Here is a 22,437-nt window from a genome sequence, read left to right on the forward strand (position 1 = left end):
CCACTCCCTCGTTTCTCTACCTGGCCTGTACATCTACACTTGCCGTATTCTGAACATCTGCACTGTTTCTGTCTTTCACAAAATGGTATGATCCCAGTCGGTCTTTGTATGCGATTGGCCGCATGGTGTGCCCATGTCACAGTAGAAATTGAAACATTAGACCAGATAACGTTTTTATTTTTTTCTATTGTCCAATTTTTAGCCCATGTTGTGGGCTAAAAAGTGGCTAGTGGCTGACATCCTTTAGGCTCAGAAGGTAGTGCAGGTCATCTACTAATCAGAGGGTTGGTGGAAGGTTGACCGCACACAGTCTGCATACTGAACATCTTTGTGCAAGGTATCAAGTTGCTCTCCGATGCATCCGTCAGAGTACGAATTTGCGTGAACGCTAGAAAACACTTACTTGGAAAAAAGGAGGACAAATGCATGTATGAGTGGGAGAATAAGGCAAGTTGTATAAAGTGCTTTCAGTGCTCACATAGAGCAGGAAAGCACTATACAAAAGCCAGACTATTTACCATTTGGACATGCATTACCTGGTTAGAGACAGCCCCACCTTTGCTTTTTTTAGAAGCAGCCCAAGGTACCGGTTTTATCAAGACAAAGCTTGCAAGTATGCTTTTTATACAAATTTATTAAAAATCTTAGCAACTTGTATACAAGTCTACAAAAGTATAAATGGTTCAAAAACAACAAAACAACTAGTTTCTCTAGGTATAAAACCCAACAGCAGCTCACTGTCTCAATGCACCTCAGCTGTAGTTGTGGGATAAGCTGTAAACATGCATTTTTGTACCCAATATTAGTGACAACTTCAATCTCGCAGATTTAAATCCAAATGTTGCCAGAATCTGCCTTAAAGTTCCTATATGATAACACGTGTTCCAACTCTACTTTCAGAACTTTGGCTTAGGAGACTATGCAAAGAAATCAGTGATTTCATTTCATCTTTTCAATTCTTAACAGATAAAAGGTAACAGTTTTCAATTCTATTCATTGCAATTTAATATACATTTTTTGGGGAGACGTTTGAACAAGATGACATCTTTTAAACGTTTTATTTTGTCTGAAAACCAGACATATTCCCTTCATTGTCATGTAGAAAAACTGTCACATCAGGGAGCAGAATCAAATGTGCATTTTTTTTGTCTGTTATTCTTTTATCCAAAATTGGAGGTCACATGACATATCTAGACAGGTGACTTCTTTGTGCTTTGTGTTGCATGTTTTCAGGCTAGAAGTCACCCGTTTTCAGTTCACATTTCATTATCATTTGATACATGGTGACGCTGAGCTGCACGCACACATATCCCATTTGGCCAGGAATTATCTCAGAGTATGTGACGGAGTTCTCTGTGGGGAGAATGTTATCAGTTCTCCACCTCTTCCTCCTCCTCGGCTTCATTCTCGACCTCAGGCTCCTCTTCCATGCGCTCATCGTCGTCCTCTCCTTCCTCATCTCTGCTCTTATTATTCTCTGTGTCGACCTTCTTCTCTTTATCTTTCCGTTTCTGCTCAGACACCTTCTTTCCCTTCTGTCCTTGTTTATACACTGTTGGCAAATGAAAAACACCTGCTGTTACTTGCAGTTAATAATATTTTACTTTAGGGCTGCGATGATTTGTTGACATAATTGATGATACTGACTAAAAAAAATAAATAAATAAATTTTTTTTTTTTTTTTTTTTTTAAAGGGTCAACATGTGATTTTAATGTTTAATGAGGAAATTAGCTTTCTCCAAAAGGTGGATGGGCAATAGGGTGAGGATTTCACTCATTGGTTAGGGGTTCAAGGTAGAGTTGCTACTTCTCCACATTGAAAGGAGCCCACTAAGCTCCAGATGGGCATGTCTTACCAGGAGGCGGCCCCAGCGTAGACCCGGGGCACGCTGGAGAGATTACATCTATTAGTTATAGTGCATGCACCACACTACTTAGTCGCAATTTAAAATCAGTGTGTTTTAAGTGTTTCCTTCTTCGTTGTCTGTCTGGGTATGTGTAAGGTTGATAATGCACAATGAGAGGTGCTGCATTGTTAAAAAGCATGATATACTATTGAAGAATGTGATAAATGGTTTAAAATGCCTCTGTTTAGAAAGTTTGGGGCAATAAATAAATATTAAAGTTAACTTACTATCAGAGTGTATATTAGCTTTAGAGTTGTCTGTTATTAGTTTTTGACATTTTCCATTAAACATTCTCAAATTTCACTTGATATCTGAGCGTCTCTCAGTTTTAGTCTGGCGAGTTTACTTTTTGTCCCACTCATTTAGAAACTAGTCACAAAAACATCCCTAATACAAACATTAGTGTTGTTTTCACAACTTCACAAGGAAATGAATAAAAGTCCTGATGTCACTGAACTTATTGTGGACTTATTAAAATATCTTTAAAAGCTGAGAGTATTTTCAAAGTTTCACCTTCCAAAGCTTCTCTGAGGGGCTCCAGGAACCTTTCGAACTCCATCTCCTCCATTGCAGCCAAGACGTCTCCTGCATTCAGAGTTTTTCGCTTGGCCTTCATAGCAAAATTATTTGCGCTGAGGAGAAGAAGAAAAAAAAAAAAAAAAAAAGCAGGGGGGAAACAATAAAACATTTAAACTGAAGCAGTTGTTTGATTCAGTGTTTGTGAATTAACATTCACATCATAGCATTCTTAGCTTGCTGCTGTGCTGGAAATTAGAATAAAAATTGATTTTATTGTCGTGCCAAAAGCACAACAAAATTACATGCACTCTTGATAAACTTTTATTCTATGTATAAAAAAAATAATTTAAAAACAGAATTTCGAATAAATAAAGTACAAAAAATATATATATATATATTAGGGGTGCAACGATACTCGTATCGATATTGAACCGTTCGATACAGTGCTTTCGGTTCGGTACACATGTGTATCAAACAATACAAAATTTTTAATTTATTTTATCAACTTTTCTTCTGACGATGCTGTCTGTGTTGAGCGCTCAGTGGATCTGCGTTCGACTACTCCTCCTAGGCTCCACTGTCGAGCGCAGATCCACTGAGCGCAGCGCAAGCTAGCGAGACAGAAGCTAAGCTCGTTGCAACATGGCAAATTGAACCTCCCCCACCCTCATTCAGATCTGGCGTTTGGAACTATTTTGGTTTTCATGTGAAGTATGACCCTGAAGATAAGCGCGTCATGGACTAAAGTAAAACAGTATGTTGGATGTGCCACGCAATGCTCAATTGGTCTCACCGTCCAGCCCCACGCACGATTTGCCGCGTTATGGCGCGTTAATGTCATTTCAACGAGATTAACCTGAAAGCACTAGTGGGAACACAACGAATATGACTGCACATTTACTCCGACAGCATCCTAGTGCAAAGACAAGTGGAAGCAGACAAAAACAACAAGCACGCATGCTACAAACTTTACCCGAGTCATTTAGACAGCCGTTAGCACAGGATTCTCCTTATGGGGACCTGATATGTTTAATATGCTGCTGAGAATATAGCCCAGAAGAAGCGTATAGTATAGCTTTTATTTTGGAAAGAGACATTTCTCTGTAATAAACTCTTTTCCAAAGATGAGTGATTCCTCCATCAGATAGATTTTTTTTATTACTTTGTTGTTTCAGCAACATTAAATTTAAAAACTGTACTTTTGAGTTAAAATATATATTTAGAATTTTAATAAATGACAAATTAAAAAGGCATGAACATTTTTTTGTATCGAAAAAATATCGAACCATGACACCAAAGTATCGAACAGAACCGTGAATTTTGTGTATCGTTGCACCCCTAATAAATATATGTGCATGTATGTCGGAGTCATTATAATTTAGGGCTGGGCGATATGAGGAAAATGCAACATCGCAATTTTTTTTGTGTGTGTGGCTATACCGCAAAACATGGGGGCAAAGGGGGTGAGCTGCAGTGTAAGCCTCAGTGAAGTCAGGTTTTTTTGTTTGTTTGTTTGTTCTTTTAAAGAAAATATCAGCATGTGTGGTCCACAGAAACCTCAGAGTCTCAGCTTCTTGCCGATAGGCGTTGTAGCTCATATGACAGCGGGTTTAAAGTTGTCTTTGGTGTGTGGGGAGATGTTCACATGCCGAGTTTAAAACAGTCTTAATTTTGCAGTGGATGACTTTTCAGCTGGTGGAATAATTTCGTGGTACTGCTACCTTTTGCGCCAATAATTTTACGGCATGTTTTGCAAATTACTGTACTTTGACATATTTTTCTCTATATAAATATATATAAACACGCATGCTCAGTGTTGGGCAGGGGGGTTATTGATGAATTCACAGCATGTGAGAGAAAATAAAAACTGACTTAAATGCAGACAGCTTAATATTTCCATGGCAACCTATACTCGATGATTATGTTTAAGCCATTTTAACCATCATACGTGGAAAAACTCGAGATACAGCAAGTATATTAGAAATATCGCCCGCCCCTATTATAGTTGCTAAAATAAATAAATAGTGGTCACATTATGTAAATGGGATTTATTAGTTCTTACCAGGAGGTGGCATATAACACAAACACACTGGCTGCTTGGGATATGGCTCTTCTTGCTTCTTTCGACACATTCACCCCATCTGGGAGCTGTTGAAAATAAACATTACAGAAGTGTTATCTCAAGGGTACACTACATACACATTATCAGAAAACACAGTCAGCCAACAAAGGCCCATAAGGGGTTGGCCAGTATTGCATTAAATTATTTTTTCATGAAGTAACAAGCAAATGAAGCTGCACCTGGAGACGATTCCAAGTGTTGAACTTATATTTGGTGGTTGTTCACCAAAACTCAATATCAGGTCCAACATTGAGCCTGACTGATACATCGGTCAATCAGTATCAATACCAGCCAATAAAGAAACAAGGGACAAGAGTAACATCATTTAACCTGGTTATAAGAGTCGATGTTACAAAATTTGCCCACCTGAGGGCACTTGGCATCTTCCCTGTTGGCAACACCTGTTTGAAACGCCATAAACATAACCAGCTGAGTCAGGCAGAGCATAATAATTCACAACCTTTTAGTCACAGCATAACCTGCTAAGCCTGCAATAATCATTTATCTTTTCTCCAACAACACAATCATAATTATTGATAGTCTAGTTCTATAAGTACAGTGGAACCCCGACTTACGAATACCCCGTTTCACAAAAAATTCAAGTTACAGGTACGAAGGCACTGAACGGCAATGTTCAGTGCCTTCGTAACTTGACTCTGATTTCGTTACTCGGGAAATCCGCTGGCTTTGATTGGCTGAGCTTACAATGCCTTCCGAATCATGTGACAATCCCTTGGCTTCCATACTTGCGCTTCGCTGTTGCACTTGAACGACGTATTGTTGTTCTAGTTAGCAATTAGCCTATTGTTCAGCATCAGTCAAAAAGGCACGATGGGTGCTTCGACTTACGAAAGGAACGAATTAATTTTGTAAATCGGGGTTCCACTGCAGTTCTGTCTCGACCTGTGCAATTCTTATCCATGCTTCTCTGCATTGATAATGCAACACATTTCTGACTGCTTTACTTTTTCGAGTGGTGACTGAAGTTACATAAGGGCGATCGCCATTGAACATAAAAACAAACAAACAAAAACAGAACGTAATGTAGCTTACATTCACAGGTGATGATGAATATGAAAATCAAAACAACTGGAATTTATCATAAATGCTTTCAAAAAAAGAAAGCATATATAGATGTCAATAACCTGCGTATGTGTACAAAGTTTTGTTGAGACTGGCCCATTAGGTTAGGAGATAATATACACAGAGACATATATGCTTACATATGCTATGCTTGTTACAGTAAGGTGTAATGATAGCAAACGTGGCCATTAGGACTCATTGTGGAGATGGAATCTATATACATTTATATCCCTCTATAATATTCCGGTACCAGATGTGCTTTCCAGTATTTGCCAAAAATGATCGGTCGGGTCAGCCGGTTTACTGATAATGAGGTTATTTGTGGTCTTATCTCCTCTTGCTTTTGAGCAGAACTGTATATCAGGCCACGACCAACATGTAAACTCATTCTTAGATGAGGGTTCCTCCTGTCACTATGGTCTATCAGCTGAGTCAAGCCGGTGAATATTCCTCCAGAGCTCAGACTGTACGGAAAATCTTCATGTAGGAAAAGAGGGAGAATGGGTGAAATTGGAAGGCAACTCAGGTACACAAACCTTAGAGACTGCTATAAGCTTAACAAGCTATAAGCTTGACTCACTTAAACATGAAATGAGGAACACTTGTGTACTGGGGCAAGGACCTGGAACTGACAGGGTTTGGTATTCCTTTTCATCTTGACCGTAAAGCAGAGACTACCAACAAGCAACTGTCTTAAGCCGCGCTGCAGGACGCACTGGATGACGCACTGGATGACGCAGACTGGGACATGTTTCGGCGCAGCTCTGATGACATCAACATGTTTACAGAAGCGGTTGTGGGATTTATCGGGAAACTAGTGAACGACACAGCAGAAAGAACTATCATCCGAACGTTTCCCAACCAGAAGCCGTGGGTGGATAAAAACATCCGCGACGCTCTGAGATCACGCACCGCTGCCTACAATGAAGGGCTTGTCTCCGGTAATATGGACCTATACAAGGCTGCGTCCTACAACGTGCGCAGCGCGGTCCGAAAGGCAAAGCGGAGCTACGGGGAAAAACTAGAGTCACAGCTACAACAGTGCGACTCTAGGAGCCTGTGGAAAGGACTGCGGACTATAACGGACTATAAACGACCAGCTTCTTCAATGATGAATGCAGATGCTTCACTGGCTGATGAGCTGAACACGTTTTATGCTCGCTTCGACGCCGCAGCAATTAAAACAACAAACGGCTGCGCGCGCTCGGAGTGCACCAGTGAAGAAAATGCATTCGTCATCACAGAGCATGCCGTGAGGAACACCTTCAGGAGGGTGAACACCAGGAAGGCAGCAGGACCAGATGCAATCCCTGGCCGGGTCCTTAGAGCCTGCGCTGATCAACTAGCACCGGTGTTCACGGAGATCTTCAACCTCTCCCTGGCCCAAGCTGTGGTTCCCACGTGCTTCAAACAGTCCATTATTGTCCCTGTTCCAAAGAAACAACAGCCCGCTTGCCACAATGACTACCATCCAGTAGAGATGGACCGATCCGATATTACGTATCGGTATCGGTCCGATACTGACCTAAATTACTGGATCGGATATCGGAGAAAAATAAAAAATGTAATCCGATCCATTAAATATCACGAAAGCACCTCACAAAACTTGCAACACGCCGTAACTCACCTCAGAACGTTAGCACGTCGGAGCAGTATGCATCACGTGATAGAGCAGCTGTGGCATGCCGGACCTGTCGGTGGTCTGGATAGCATGTGGAGCTTCGCTAGCAACCTGGCATTTCATCTCCGACAAAGTTATCCCCGAGCGAAGTAAAGCAAGTGTGTAAGTCCATCTCTGAATGTTTGTAAAGCATTCCCACGTTAAGCTTAACAAGCGACTGCCTCTCGCTCTCCTGCTGCTACTTCAATCGTGAAACTGCTTAAATGATCAGCTGATCGGCTTTTCTGTCGCGAGTCCGTCTCTCTGGTTTGTTTTTGGCCCAGTTTGCACCAGAAAGAGGAAACCAGCGGCTGAACAACAGCAGCACGTTTAAGCTTGATAAGCTGTTGTTAGAATTTATTTATTATTACTTTCTACTCGAGGATCTTTTTCTACGTAGCTGACGGCTGGTAACTGTGCAGGGGCGGATCTAGCAAAGTTTAGCCAGGGGGGCCGATAGGGCATTAACAGGGAAAAGGGGGCACAAAGACATACTTTTCTTTCTTATTCTCATTTAAAATGTCTAGCTTTTAATAAATAATTATCTGAAACCCAAAGTTTTAATTTGATGTAAAATGAATAGAAGTCAATTACTGTATATAGTGACTATTAAGTCTAATATATATACCCTAGTAAGCTATAGTACTTTTTACTTTGGGAAGGTACCATCTGTGCAGTCTGCAATTTTGTTGAAGAAAGATGTTGAATCTATTTAATATTTCTTGAAAAATAATTGATTTCTGTGCATTTTTTTTCACACTGCATCAAATTAAGGTTGATTACGTTGATTAAGCATCATGAGGTGGAGCGTGAGGGGTGGTTCCCTATTTTTTATTTATTTATTTTTGTTGTTGCTGGGAGTTGGAACCCTATTAGTTAGGTTGCTTAATATTTATGCTAAGTACTCTTTAAAATACCAGAATAGGGAGGATGGTGTAGGTCTAAGTTTATTAGATTGATCAGTATTGCTGAACTATGAAATATTTTTTTTGCATACAGGTATAACAGAATAGCTTTAGTGTAGTTGTTGTTTTAAACTTGAGTATGAACTTGCAGACTTGCAAAATGCAGCAAGATATTTTAAAAAAACAGTTTTATTGATTAAAAAACACTATATCGGATTCATATCGGTATCGGCAGATATCCAAATTTATGATATCGGTATCGGTATCGGACATAAAAAAGTGGTATCGTGCCATCTCTACCGTCCAGTAGCACTGACTTCAATTGTGATGAAGTGTTTTGAAAGACTGATGAGAGATCACATCACTTCTTCACTTCCTCCCACCATCGACTCACTTCAGTTTGCTTACCGGACTAATCGTTCCACAGACGATGCCATATCTCACCTGCTCCACACATCCCTGAGTCACCTGGACACTGGCAGAGGGAATTATGTTAGGATGCTGTTCGTGGACTACAGTTCAGCATTCAACACAATAATTCCCTCTAAGCTTTTCACCAAGTTGACGGATCTAGGACTCAGCTCATCACTGTGTCAGTGGATCCTCAACTTCCTCACAGACAGACCCCAATCAGTGAGGGTAGGAAAACAAGTCTCCCCCTCCATCTCACTCAGCACTGGAGTGCCTCAGGGCTGTGTTTTAAGCCCCCTGCTGTACTCACTGTACACTTATGACTGTGTAGCCACATCAGACACCACCTCCATTGTCAAGTTTGCTGACGACACTGCTGTTGTGGGCCTGATCTCCGACAACATCGAGACGGCCTACCTGGAGGAGATTAGGAACCTGAAGACCTGGTGCCAGGAGAATAACCTCCTCCTAAACATCAGCAAGACTAAGGAGCTGATCGTGGACTTCACTACAAAGCAGGCGAGGAATTACAAACCCCTCATCATCAGTGGCACGCCAGTGGAGAGAGTGGACAGTTTCCGATACCTGGGTGTCCACATCACTCAGGACCTGTCATGGTCCTGTCACATCAACACCCTGGTTAAGAAAGCCCGTCAGCGTCTCTTCTTCCTCGGAAGACTTAGAGACTTCCATCTGCCACTGAAGGTGCTCAAGAACTTCTACTCCTGCACCATCGAGAGCGTCCTGACGTCAAACATCTGCACCTGGTTTGGGAACAGCACCAAGCAGGACAGACGAGATCTGCAAAGGGTGGTGCGCTCGGCAGAACGCATCATTCAATCAGAGCTCCCTGACCTGCTGTCCATCTACACCAAGCGGTGCAAGTCCAAAGCTAGGAAGATTATGATGGACCTCTCCCATCCCAACAATGGACTCTTCTCACTGTTGAGGTCTGGGAAGCGCTTCCGCTCCCTTAAGGCCAAAACAGAGAGAATGAAGAGGAGCTTCTTCCCCCAGGCTATTCGGGGCCTGAACCAGGTGTAGGACTGGACTCTCCCACACACGTCACTATAAGACTGGACTCTCACACACGTCACCACACGCACCACCACACATTTCCTATAATCCTATAATTCCTATAATTTATAATCCTTATCTTTATAATCTCTTCTGCTATTTGCACATTCTTTACTGTAAATTCCTAAGTTAATTTGTAAATTTTTGTAGTAAATTGTAAATATTGTAAAACTTTTCTTCTGTCATTTAATGGTCGGGCATTGTACAGCTACAAGCATTTCACCCCCATGTCATACTGTGTATGGTTGTGTGTGTGTGACAAATAAAATTTGAATTTGAATTTGAAAGCAGTAAGTGGCTTTATGTTTTTATTCCAACTGCACTGAAACACAAAAATCCAGCTGTTAGTTGTAATGTTTGGGTGTGTAAAGCACTTTAAATGGGGCCCGTGTCATGGAGAGCCTGTCTGAATCGGGTGACAGGTCGTTCCCTGGACCAACAAGCTGGAGACTGATTTACACACAGCGTAGTGAGGAAAACCTAAAGTGTTGGACTCCAAATTGTCTGTCTGGTGACTGGGCTCTCCGCTGTTCTCATTTATAATGCGTTTTACAAATCCTAACAGCTGGATTTTCCCATGTGAGTGCAGCTAGCTAAACAACAACATCGCTAACATAAACTAATTTAAGTCTGTTAGCTGCAAACAACCAACCCAGTAATGTCAAGTTCTGTAATGACAAGCTGATGTGTTCTAAAAACTTTAAGCACTTGTGTCTTAAATCCAGCTTCACAGGCAGCACTACATCTATGTCTGTTTTTGAGAGCAAGGCTCCATAGTGTCAATCATCTCTAATTTCAGAGGGTTAAAGCTGGTGGTCCCGATGCCATTTGTGGGCATAAATTAGGGCTGTGTGATATGACCAAAACCTCATATCCCGATATAAGACATCTATCGTCCGATAACGATATAAATCACAAAAATGTAACATTTTCTGTAAATTCTGTGAATCTCGGGCAGCTCGACTTGCGTGAAGTGTTTCCAGCTGTGCGTCATGTAGCTGGAGTCAAGTGTTTTAACCGATGAATGAAACGATACATTTTTAGACATAAGTTGTAACTGCCGCCGTTTTCTTTGTGAGTATTTATTACACGGCGTGCTGCGGGGAAAAGCCTGTTCTAACGTTTGAGTCTAAGGTTTATTTTTTAGCACCTGGCGGCTCTTTTTTACTTCTCATCCGTAAACAATCTGCTCTTTCACGTGATTCAGTTTATTTTGAAAAGTCTCAACAGGATCTTGAGCTTTATTGTGAAAGGTTTATGTGGAACATAAACAAGCGGACACCCGATGCTGTTACCGTCGTTGTTGCTAACCACAACGCATAAAAACAAGCGCTTGTCTGTCAGTAGTGTGGTTATATTAAATATAAGAGAAAGAGAGAACTTTAAGAAATGAATATAGCCACTACAGTGTCCATCAGAACCATGAAAAAATATTGCTGTAAACAGTTTATTTTGCAACACCACGAATCAAACGATAGCGTAAAATGAAATAGACGTTTTTATATCGTCATCCGATATATATCGAACAGCCCTAGCACACATTGCATCATTATGCTGACCAGCTTAGTGCGGTCAGCATTTTATTTCCCCAAGCGGCCTCGGACCCGTGGATGTGGTGTAGACCAGCGGTCCCCAACCCCCGGGCGTCGGCCCGGTACCGGTCCGTGAGTCGTTTGGTACCGGGCCGTGAGATTTGAGGCTCAGGTGTGAAATGTCTGGTTTTCAGGGTTTTTGTCGGTTTTCAGCGTTATTTTGTTATCGTTTTTATCAATAACTCTGTTTTCCTGGGTCTTTTCACGTGTGTTATGAATAAATCTTTTTTTCCCAGTACCGGTACTGGTTTTATTTTGTTGTATTTATCCGCGACACCTTAAAGGCCGGTCCGTGAAAATAATGTCGGGCATAAACCGGTCCGTGGCACAAAAAAGGTTGGGGACCGCTGGTGTAGACCACAGAAATCTTTGCATGCTTAACCGAGCCGGAGCATCTGATGTTAGAATCTACACCCTTCAAATGGCTCTACTAAATGTAAGATCTTTAGCAAACAAGACATTTGTATTAAATGACTTCCTAAAGTCCCAACAGCTGGACTTTCTGTTTCTGACAGAAACATGGCTTCAACCCGGTGAGTCTGTAGCTTTTTCGGAACTGGTTCCTCCTGATTGCTCATTTTTCAGCCTCCCTCGGTCCTCTGGTAGGGGGTTGGCTTGTTCAATGCTCGATTTCATTGCCATCACACATTACAGCACGATTCATTTTCTAGTTTTGATCTCCAGCTCTTTGAGTTACACCTGAGCTCTGCTGTGCCTTTGTGTGCCCTCATATATCGTCCTCCCAAGTTTAATAAGGATTTTATCAAAGAGTTTTCAGATTTTATGGCTGGAATTGTTCTTGAATTCGACAGTTTTTTAATCCTTGGTGATTTTAACATCCATGTCTGCTGTGACTCTAAACTTCTGGTCAAGGACTTTTTAAATATTATTGACGCTTTTAAATTGACCCAGTGGGTTACTGGTCCCATGCATGAAAAAGGTCACACACTAGACTTGGCGCTTTCCCACGGACTGTATGTGTGCGTCACGGAAATATCTGAGTTGGGAAGACACAAATGCATGGACAAGAACCTCTGCAGTGTCGCTTGACAAAACTTGTCTGATTCTGGCTATGTTCCTCAAATGATAAAAGGCGGTCTTTGTTATCTCTTTTACATGAGATTCAAAGGAGAGCACCATATCGAACCACACACCCAAGTTTTTACCTTGTTCCTGCAATTTATGGCACTGTCATCAATTTTCAAGATGAAATTTTGGGACAAGTGCTGAAATTTGTGTGGCCCAATGACCATCAACTCTGTCTTATCAGTATTTAGGAGCAAGAAATTATCCGATAACCAGCCCTTAATTGCAGATAAACAACATTCTAGTTTAGAGACTTCAGCACAATTTCCAATGGTTAGAGGGACATAAAGCTGCAGGTCATCAGCGTAACAATGAAAGGTTACATTAAAAGAACGTAAAAGAACACCAAGAGGCAGCAGGTACATAGAAAACAGCAATGGTCCAAGTACGGACCCCATGCCTCACTGCACAAGTCTCTGAGAGATCATTTTTCAAGCAACAGTCTGAGACCTCCCAGACAGGTAAGATCTCAGCCATGATAAAACATTTCCTGTAATTCCAATAAAATGTTCAAGCCTATCCAATAAAATCCAGTGATCCACAGTGTCAAACGCAGCACTTAGATCCAGCAGTAATAAAACTGAAGTGCGATCATTGTCTGCATTAACCAGCAGATCATTTACCACTTTGACTAAAGCTGTTTCTGTGGAGTGATTTGGTCTAAAGGCAGACTGACATGGTTCAAACAGATTGTTAGTTGACAGATGCTCAGTGAGCTGCTTAAAAACCACTTTTTCAAAGATTTTAGACAAAAAAGACAGATGTGAGATGGGTCTATAGTTTGCGACCATGTCAACATCCAGTCCAGGCTTTTTCAAGATCGGCACTACCACAGCCGATTTAAAACATTCAGGAAAGACTCCAGTCGTCAATGAAGTATTTAAAAGAAACAGAATGTAGGGTCCTAATGCTGACCACAGTTCCTTTATAACCCAGGCTGGTAGAGGATCCAAAGAACAGGTTGTACATCGAACTGCTTTTACAACCTTAGTTAATCCAGACAGAGAAATAACCTTGAAGTCAGAGAACAGTTTATCAGCACCAACAGGCAAAGCAGCTGAGTAGTCTAATGAATGAGTAATACGATTTCTAAGTGTTTCAGCCCTGTCTCTGAAAAATGTAAGAAAGTCATAAGCTATCAAATTAGAACAGCAGAGAGTTGACTTACTCTCTTTAATTTGCACACTGTTGAAAATGAGTTTTGAGTTAGGTTTATGGCTCATGATGAGATTTGAGAAATAATTTGCTTTCGCTGTCAACATCGCTGATTGAAGAGAAGACAATGAGTCCTTCCAAGCCTGGAGAAATACTTCTAGTCTGGAAGATCTCCAGTGACGCTCGGCTTTTCTGCAATTTCTTCTCAAGTTCAAGAGCTCCTCATTTAACCAAGGCTTAGGGTTCCTTTTTGAACATTTCAACACAGTCCAGTAGTTCAAGAAGTGCATTATTAAGATTGGCAGTCAAGGTGTCCACACATAACTCCTGGGTAAAAATAGGGTCCAACACATCAGGTAGATGTAATTTAACTCCAAGCAATGTTTTGGGGCTAATATTACGAGATGATCTGAGGGGCAATCTTCCCCTCTCAGAAGCTGGAGATTTAGGGATTAAAATATCAAATAAAATTGCGGAGTGGTCTAGAATAGGTAAAACACAATTTTCAGTCATTGATACATTCAGCCCGTAGCCCAAGACAAGGTCTAGAGTGTGGCCCTTGCATGTTGGCCCAGACACAAATTGTGTGAAGTTTAAGAGAGCTAATTTAACTCTCTGTCCATCCGTGGCAGCAGGCAGTATTTGTAGGTTGTTCATATTTGCTCCACCTCCCCTCGTATCCCGTCAGCATGGCGACCAATAAAGCAGCCTCAGGTGAGCGTGCTCCGATGACGTCGGGTAAATAGGAAGAAGGCAGCGCTGTTTGAGGCCAAAATAAAGTCCTAAACAGCCACGGTCACCGATGGTAAGGACCCACCGCATCCAATTTCTGACCCAAACACGCTTCCCAGAGCTAAATTTGCTGTTGTTGTAAACTGTTTTTTGCAACTTTTTTGTATTTAAAGTTTTGAGGAATAAACCTCTTAAATTTCTCCAAGTAGAAATATATGTAAAAAAACAAAAACGATTTTCAATTTTTTTGTAGTTTATTGCAACTTTTTTGCAATTTATGTAGTTACTATGGACATAATGCATACATATTATTAAAATATGGGCTATAACAGTTGTATTGATGTATAGCAACTTGAAATGCTCCCAAAAATGGCACTACAACATGAAAAAATATAAAGTAAGCTCTGGCGGACTTGGTTCTATGGTAGGTCTTAAAGGGTTAAGCAGCGTCTGTCGCTCATATACCAACAGGGAGTGGGTTTTTAAAACTAGCAGGGACACCACTAAGAACATAAAACATAAACGTTGCAGAACCGAGAGACGGCGTGCCATGACATCTGGTGCCATCAAAAACTGCAAAGACACAGTTTGTCTCAAACTTCGTGTCAGTAAACAGTCACACGCCTCAGGTACTTTTTAATGTCCTTAATCTTTTTTCTTAGTTCACGTGATAATGTTGGAGTCATTTCTTCACCAAGTATTTGTGATGATTTTTTTTAGCATTTTTTACGACAAGAGTCTATCTATTAGGGCCCTTGTCTCGTCAACGGCTACCTCAGATCCTAGTCTTTCTCCTATGTGCCCAGCTGTCTTAGAGCAGTTTGAGCCAGTCTCCCTTAATGACTTGACTGAGGTAGTTAGTAACCTAAGATCATCACACTGCCCCTCTGATTGTCTCCCCCCAAGCTTGCTTAAAAACACGTTTAATACTGTTGGGCCTTTTATCCTGAGATTAATTAATACGTCCCTTGCTACGGGCTGTGTCCTATCATGCTTTAAACAAGCTATAGTTCAGCCTCTTCTTAAAAAACATAACCTGGACCCAACTGTCCAATCTCAAAGCTTCCTTTCCTGTCTAAAGTTTTGGAGAAAGTGGTCTACTTACAGTTGCAGGCCCACCTTGATTTTAACAAGAACTCTGAAAATGCCTCTGTTTAGAACTCTGGAAAAAAAAGCAGGGTCAAACTAGGGCTGGGCGATATGGCCTAAAATTCATATCGCGATATAATTTGAAGCATTTGCGGTAACGATATATATCGCGATATATTCTTTTCTTCTGTATAACTTATTATTTTCCACACTATAAGGCACACTAAAACTTTAATTTTCTCAAAAATCTAGAGTGTGCCTTATGTATGAATTCTGGTTGTGCTTACTGACCTCGAACCGATTTTGGCTGCAGAAATCTGTTAAAAAATGTTTTAGTACAACTTTGGTAAGCCGCACTGCTTGATGGATTGTCAGAGCATTACGGCTGCCGTAGTGAGGAGCTTCGCGAAGTAATCTGGGTCCAAACCTCCGTCCCTTCAGGTCCCAAAGTCAAACGAACACAGAGTTAAAAACGGTCTAAATTCTTTCATCTTTAATAAAATCATCAGCATTGCTGACTAATTAAACTAATTCAAACGTACAGCTCTGCTACCACTTCTGACATAAATGAAGACAGAAAACTAAACAGCAGTGACGTTTGTAGGGTTACTGAAGTTGGACTACCTGGTATATAATGTTGTGCTATGGGATTGCTAGTGACACAGCTATGTTAGCATAACATTAGCACAGTGAAGCTGGAGGATGAACGCCAACTTTTTTTCCACTCATTAAAAGTTAACGTGAGGGATTCTGGTGGTCAGGGACAAATGCAATCGCATAGCAGGATGCTATACACGGGCCAAACTTCAGTCAGGAGAACAGCTGAGATAATCCATCCACAATACGAGGTTAGTTATTAATATACTGCAACAACATGGGAACAGAGCAGCTGCGAGACAATTCAACATTAATGAATCAATGTTAAATGTTACGGAAGTGGAGGAAGCGCAGTTTTTGGCTTTCCCCATATTTCAAAAGTGCTTCATCTCTTTGCAGATGATAATGGTTGTAGCCGCTGCGATGCTTTTGACCAAAACAGGCGCAGCTTGATAGGGCTGAACGATATATTGCATTTGCGATAATATCGCGACATGATCAAGTGCAATTTTCTAACCGCAAAGGCTGCGATTATACTCTGGACATGTCCAAATTCATGGGCTGCATCCTCCTGAGGCCGCATTTGTAGACCGATTACGTCACAGCGACGCGCCGAAGGCTGTCCAAATTACTACCATATCCCAGAATTCATAGCGCGGCCCAGCCAAACTCCAGTTTCCAACAATGGCGGCCGCTACTAAGTTTTAAAATTACTCATACTAATCTTTCTGGGTCACAAAATAAACTTTTAACATATTTTCAGGCGAGAAAGTAGCTGTGTAAACATCAAATATCTGCTCGGTTTATCAAGATATCCCATATTTGCAAAAGTGCTTCGACGTTTTCAGAGGCGTCTGCTACCCACCAGCTCGACAGCTAGCCGGGAGCTCGAGGGTTACTGATGCGGCCGAGAACGGCACAACTCCCGGCACATCATTTTCAGATCACCGCGGAGTTTCGCTGCTCGGGTTAAACGTAATATATAAGTCACTTAGACAACCTAAAAATGTTATTGTTGGGCTTTTTTCAGTGTTTTGTTTGTTCGTGAGTAAATCGGTTTGGCTGAGATTAAAGTTATTAGATTAGATAAAATAAAACTTTATTAATCCCCCGGGTGGGTTCCTCCTTGGTTTTCACACAGCTGACTAAACGTCAAACAGAAAACTTATTAAACAGAAGTATGAGACAGTCGAGAATTTACACCAGTGTCTGGTTATATTTTAGATAGCAAGAAGCAGACGGCCGAGTTTATTAAACTCCACCGAGACAGCGGTGACGCTAATCAGAACTAGACCGTCCAATTTCACGCCTTTAAACTTTAAAGGCGTGTTTGTGTGTGTGTGTTTATACAATTGCTATTATGTTTGCACTTTATGTGTAATGTTACTGACTGCAGAGATCAGTAAGATGTGTGTATTTTTTATTTATTAGTTTTATTTATTTCATATTATTTTTTAATTGAATGACTGTCTAGTAGTTCACAGATGTCGAAAAACTGAGTGTGGTAAAGCCACTGATTTTGTTTATGTATATTTCTGCAATCTGCACATTGTACTGACTTTCATTTTAATGTTTACACCAGGGTTCCTTGTCAGCACTTTATGCTCAGATGTTTGTAAGCTAAAAATAAACTATTGTGTATGTTCAAATATACTGTTGTGATTGAAGAAGTTAAATAAAAATGTCAGTCATCAATTCATGCATCACCTCATGTCATCATAACAGGAAAGAACAGTTTAAAATTAATGTAATATAGTATTGGCCATACTATATGATGTATTGCTTGTCTTTGTTTAATAATACAGAAGACAAAGACCTTAAAAAATAATCGCATATCGCATCGCAATCGCAATATTGGGGCAAAAAAATCGCAATTAGATTATTTTCCATAATCGTTCAGCCCTACAGCTTGATGACATCATCAACATGCCCTATTGCGATAGAGATTTTGACTATCCGGTTGTTCAGTGATGACACGACGAATCCTACTTCCGGGCCTAAAGTAGTCTGCGTTTAATATGGCTTTTGTGTTGTGAACATGTTTAATGTTTTGTATTTTCTTCTATTTGATCTCAAAAAGCTCCTAAAACAGTCAGTGATCCCTGTTGACCTCCCTCGGCTTTTATTACCACTAATCATTTATTTAAGCTCAGTTTTTAAAACCTTACGATGTACAGCCCAGCCCATGCAGCAGTATATGAATGACTAACCTCGTATTAATAATAATGGATTGGATTTATATAGCGCTTTTCAAGGCACCCAAAGCGCTTTACAATGCCACTATTCATTCACACACTGGTGGAGGCAAGCTACGGTTGTAGCCACAGCTGCCCTGGGGAAGACTGACAGAAGCGAGGCTGCCATTTCGCTCCATCGGCCCCTCTAGCCAGCACCAGTAGGCAGCAGGGTAAAGTGTCTTGCCCAAGGACACAACGACTAGGACAGAGAGCCCAGGGATCGAACCGGCGACCTTCCGGTTACAGATATGCTTCCCAACCCCCTGAGCCACGGTCGCCCGTCGTATTGTGGATGGATTATCTCAGTTGTTCTCCTGGCTGAAGTTTGGTCCTTTTACAGCATCCTGCCATGCGATTACATTTGTTCCTGACCACCGAGAACACTCACGTTAACTTTTATCGAGTGGAAAAAAAGTTAGCTTGTTTATATTATGCTAACATAGCTGTGTCGCTAGCGGTCACGTAGCACATCATTATATACCAGCTAGCCCAACTTCAGTAACCCTACAAATGTCACTGCTGTTTAGTTTTCCGTCTTCATTTATGCTGGAAGTGATAACAGAGCTGTACGTTTGAATTTGTTTCCAAAACCCCGCAGTCAGGACATGCTATATTGTATTTAGATAGAAGCTAGCGAGCTAACTCCCTGCTAACTTCTAACTCCGTCAAATGTCATAAATTCCGTTTTCATGGATGCCTGGATGTTAAACTCAATTGTTACACCTGGTAACGCTGATCATTTTATTAAAGATGAAAGACTTTAGACAGTTTTTAACTCTCAGTAATGCCATAGTGATCGTTTGATATATGGACCTGCAGCGGAGTTTAGACCCAGACACGGCTAGTGACGTCAGACTGAATGAACAACCGGATACCGCTCTATCGTTGGCCAAATTTATATAGTTTCTATCGTATATATTAATGGATTGGATTTTTTATATAGCGCTTTTCAAGGCACCCAAAGCGCTTTACAATGCCACTATTCATTCACTCTCACATTCATACACTGGTGGAGGCAAGCTACGGTTGTAGCCACAGCTGCCCTGGGGCAGACTGACAGAAGCGAGGCTGCCATATCGCGCCATCGGCCCCTCTGGCCAACACCAGTAGGCAGCAGGGTAAAGTGTCTTGCCCAAGGACACAACAACCAGGGGATCGAACCAGCGACCTTCCGGTTACAGATACGCTTCCCAACCCCTTGAGCCACGGTCGCCGATATTGTTTATATCGCCCACCCCTAGGTCAGACCATCCCCAGCTCTTATTACGCTGCCTTGACGACATCAAACATTGGATGTCCTGCAGGATTGTGTGGAGCTTTGGTTCACCCCAGTGCTGTGTTCATCTGGCTTTTTTAACTCACATGAGTCACTCTGAAGGGGCACACAAACTGCAGCAGCGCTGCACTGAGGAAACAAGCTACATTCGCTTATTTTGTGCAGAATACTGTGGGGCGTTATAGTATATTGATCAGCAGCTGCCCGCATTAAATTTCACCAGTTAATGTAGTTGTGTTTTCTGAATCAGCAGGTGTTGTTAAGCAGGTGAACAGGATTTCCGGTGTTCCAGATTATCTGGCGTCGCGAATTAACTGGTGAGGTAGACTTTGTTTTCAGGAGCCGCTACCGACAACCCAGCAAATAAACACTAAATAGTTCATCTGTGACATTTGTGAGGTTACCTCAAACACAGTCCGTCCTGTTGCTCGTGAACAACAAGATATTTAAAAATGTTGCGAGTTTACCTGGTGATATTCTCGTGCACGAGGCGACCGCGAAAACAGCAAACAAATAAACGTCACCACGCCGATGCTGTTCACAAGACAGCAAGAGTAAACGATCTGGAGAATCTCGTCTTCGTTATAGTTTCCCTCGTGCGTTTTATTACTCAGATTTCAGCGTTTTCGCTTCACAACTAAAGCGTGCAGTTTGTGTGTACTCAAATGCTGGTTTGTCGGTAGCGGCTCCTGAAAAGCAAGTCTGCCACACGTCTGTTCGACCGTCACCAGTTAATTCGCGACGCCAGATAATCTGGAACACCGGCGAGCTGATCGATGGTGTCGTGAGGGAAATGTCACCACGTTATTTATGTTACAGAAAGACAGCGAACGGAACATCTGAAAAACGGAGAGTGGAATACGTAAACAAATCTAATCGGTTAACGTAAAAAAACAGTTAACCTGGGTCACCGGCGACCTCCCAGAATTGCGTCGTGTATTTGTTTAGCGTATTTAACCATCCCCGGCGTGTATAAAACACACAAAAAGACCAACCGCGCGCGACATTGTGACTGCTACCGTGTTTCGATGTTCACACTCACCGCTTCCTTGATGATGCGGGTGATTACCGCGTTGGGAAGGTTCAGGTCTTCTGGCCTCTCTGCCATTGTTCTCACCGTTTAATGTGCATTTATCTGGGCCCGTTGTATGTGCGCCGCTGTTTCCGCCGTCCTAGGAGAACAGGTTTAGCCGTTATCGTTGCTAAAAGGCTGTGGAGGACTGTTACCGCTGAGCTAACCGCTGAGCTAACCGATTAGCGTCGTTGACAATGCTGTGTGCGTGGAGTTCCTCAGTTAAGCAAGCCAACGTTAAAACTCTCTCCGTTTCGTACGTTATATGAAGACACTGATATTTTATCTGGTAAGTCTGAAAGGTTAAACTACAAACTCCGGTTGAAGTTGTACGCGTTCACGTCAGAGCCGACTTGTTTTCAGACATTTCCCGCGAATCTTCCAACTACCACGAAGCTCCTACGTCAGCAATAAACTTCGACCTCTGACCTTCTTGTGACGTATGTCCGCTGTTGACCATTGACTGACATCTGATAAAAGATCAGCAAGATGACTGAAATACTTTAAGTTCACTCTGTAAGTTACCTAACATTAACAGGTATTTCAACTACCTCAGGCTCCCAATGTTACTGTTCAATATTTAATAATTTGAGGCACTTGTATATGCTCCAGGCAGCACGGTGGCACGGTGGTTAGCACTGTTGCCGCACAGCAAGAAGATCCTGAGTTCAATTCCACCATCAGGCCGGGGTCTTTCTGTGTGGAGTTTGCATGTTCTCCCCGTGTTTGCGTTCTCTCCGGGTACTCCGGCTTCCTCCCACCGTCCAAAGACATGCAGCTTGTGGGGATAGGTTAATTGGATAATCCAAAATTGCCACTAGGTGTGAATGTGCGAGTGAATGTGAGTGCGAATGGTTGTCTGTCCCTGTGTGTTGGCCCTGCGACAGACTGTCCAGGGTGTACCCCGCCTCTCGCCCTATGACAGCCGGGATAGGCTCCAGCGCCCCCCGCGACCCTGAAAAGGAGAAGCGGAAGTGAATGGATGGATGGATGGAGGCACTTGTATATTGTATTTTTTTGTTTGTTTTGTTTTGCTTGAAATACCTCAGGTTCATTAGGTAATATGTTTACAACCAATAATATCCTCTTTAAATTTTCTATAAAACTTTCATACCTCCAAGTTAGGTGTACCAATACTTGGCAAACATTATTATGGTTATGTTTGGACTTGCTTATGTTTTACAGCGTGAGTAGTTAAACATCCTACTTTTATTGGTGTATAAATGTTAATTTGCTTAAGTATTTGGGTCACTTCAATGGGGAAAAGAAAAACAAATAGAGTCTGAAGACTTTTACTTAGGTACTCAACATTTAGTTTTCTTGTTTGAGAGTATCTTTTAGGTGTTTATACCTTAGCACCTTATAAATTTCTAGTTAATTTTACAGACATCCAGTTCACTTTATTCATTCCCTTCTTCTCTTATGACAGACTTACATTTCAGTTCCTTAAAAATACTATCCCTTAATGTTAGAGGTATTCGCGACAGTACCAAAAGAAAGTCAATTTTCATTTTCTGTAGACGGAAAAATGCTGATTTGATTTTTCTACAAGAAACTCATTCGAGTGATAATGATGTAAAATTCTGGAAAGCACAGTGGGGTGATCAGTGTTATTTTTGCCACGCCTCTCAACATTCGGCAGGCGTAGCCATTCTCCTTAACAACTTTAAAGGTAATATTATTGAATCATTGTCTTCAGATGAAGGCAGATGGATTATTCTGGTTTTCAAATTGGACAACACCTTCTTTATAGTCTGTAATTTATACAGTCATAATAACACAACTCAGGCCAAATCTATGTGCATACAATTATCTGAGAAACTTGATTTTTTTAAAATCAAAATATAAGGGAGCCCACATGATTCTTGGAGGAGATTATAATGATGCTCCAGACGATCTTATAGATAGAGTACCAAT

General features: G+C 41.5%; 1 protein-coding gene across 2 annotated transcripts; it reads right to left on the reverse strand.

Moving 5' to 3' along the window:
• Positions 1–616: 616 nt before the first annotated feature.
• On the reverse strand, positions 617–21,090 carry pole3 (polymerase (DNA directed), epsilon 3 (p17 subunit)). Of its 2 annotated transcripts, XM_026187296.1 has the most exons (5): positions 20,700–21,090; positions 20,491–20,620; positions 4,489–4,574; positions 2,421–2,539; positions 617–1,552 (listed from the first exon to the last, which is right to left on the reverse strand). In XM_026187296.1, the coding sequence occupies exons 2-5, from the start codon at positions 20,554–20,556 to the stop codon at positions 1,371–1,373; spliced, it is 453 nt and encodes a 150-aa protein (XP_026043081.1). In that variant the 5' UTR covers positions 20,557–20,620; positions 20,700–21,090; the 3' UTR covers positions 617–1,370. The 2 variants fall into 2 exon arrangements, with proteins under 2 accessions (XP_026043081.1, XP_026043001.1); XM_026187216.1 differs by having other exon boundaries at positions 20,491–21,089.
• Positions 21,091–22,437: the final 1,347 nt, after the last annotated feature.

This window comes from Astatotilapia calliptera, chromosome 1 (assembly GCF_900246225.1).
Source record: "Astatotilapia calliptera chromosome 1, fAstCal1.2, whole genome shotgun sequence".
Lineage (NCBI taxonomy): Eukaryota > Metazoa > Chordata > Actinopteri > Cichliformes > Cichlidae > Astatotilapia > Astatotilapia calliptera.

Coding starts and splice junctions, on each gene's coding strand:
- pole3 (XM_026187296.1), bottom strand. CDS start 20,556: ATGGCAGAGAGGCCAGAAGACCTGAACCTTCCCAACGCGGTAATCACC. Junction 4,575..20,490: donor CCCGCATCATCAAGGAAGCG/GTGAGTGTGAAC, acceptor TATTTTCAACAG/CTCCCAGATGGGGTGAATGT. Junction 2,540..4,488: donor GTGTTATATGCCACCTCCTG/GTAAGAACTAAT, acceptor TCTTCTCCTCAG/CGCAAATAATTTTGCTATGA.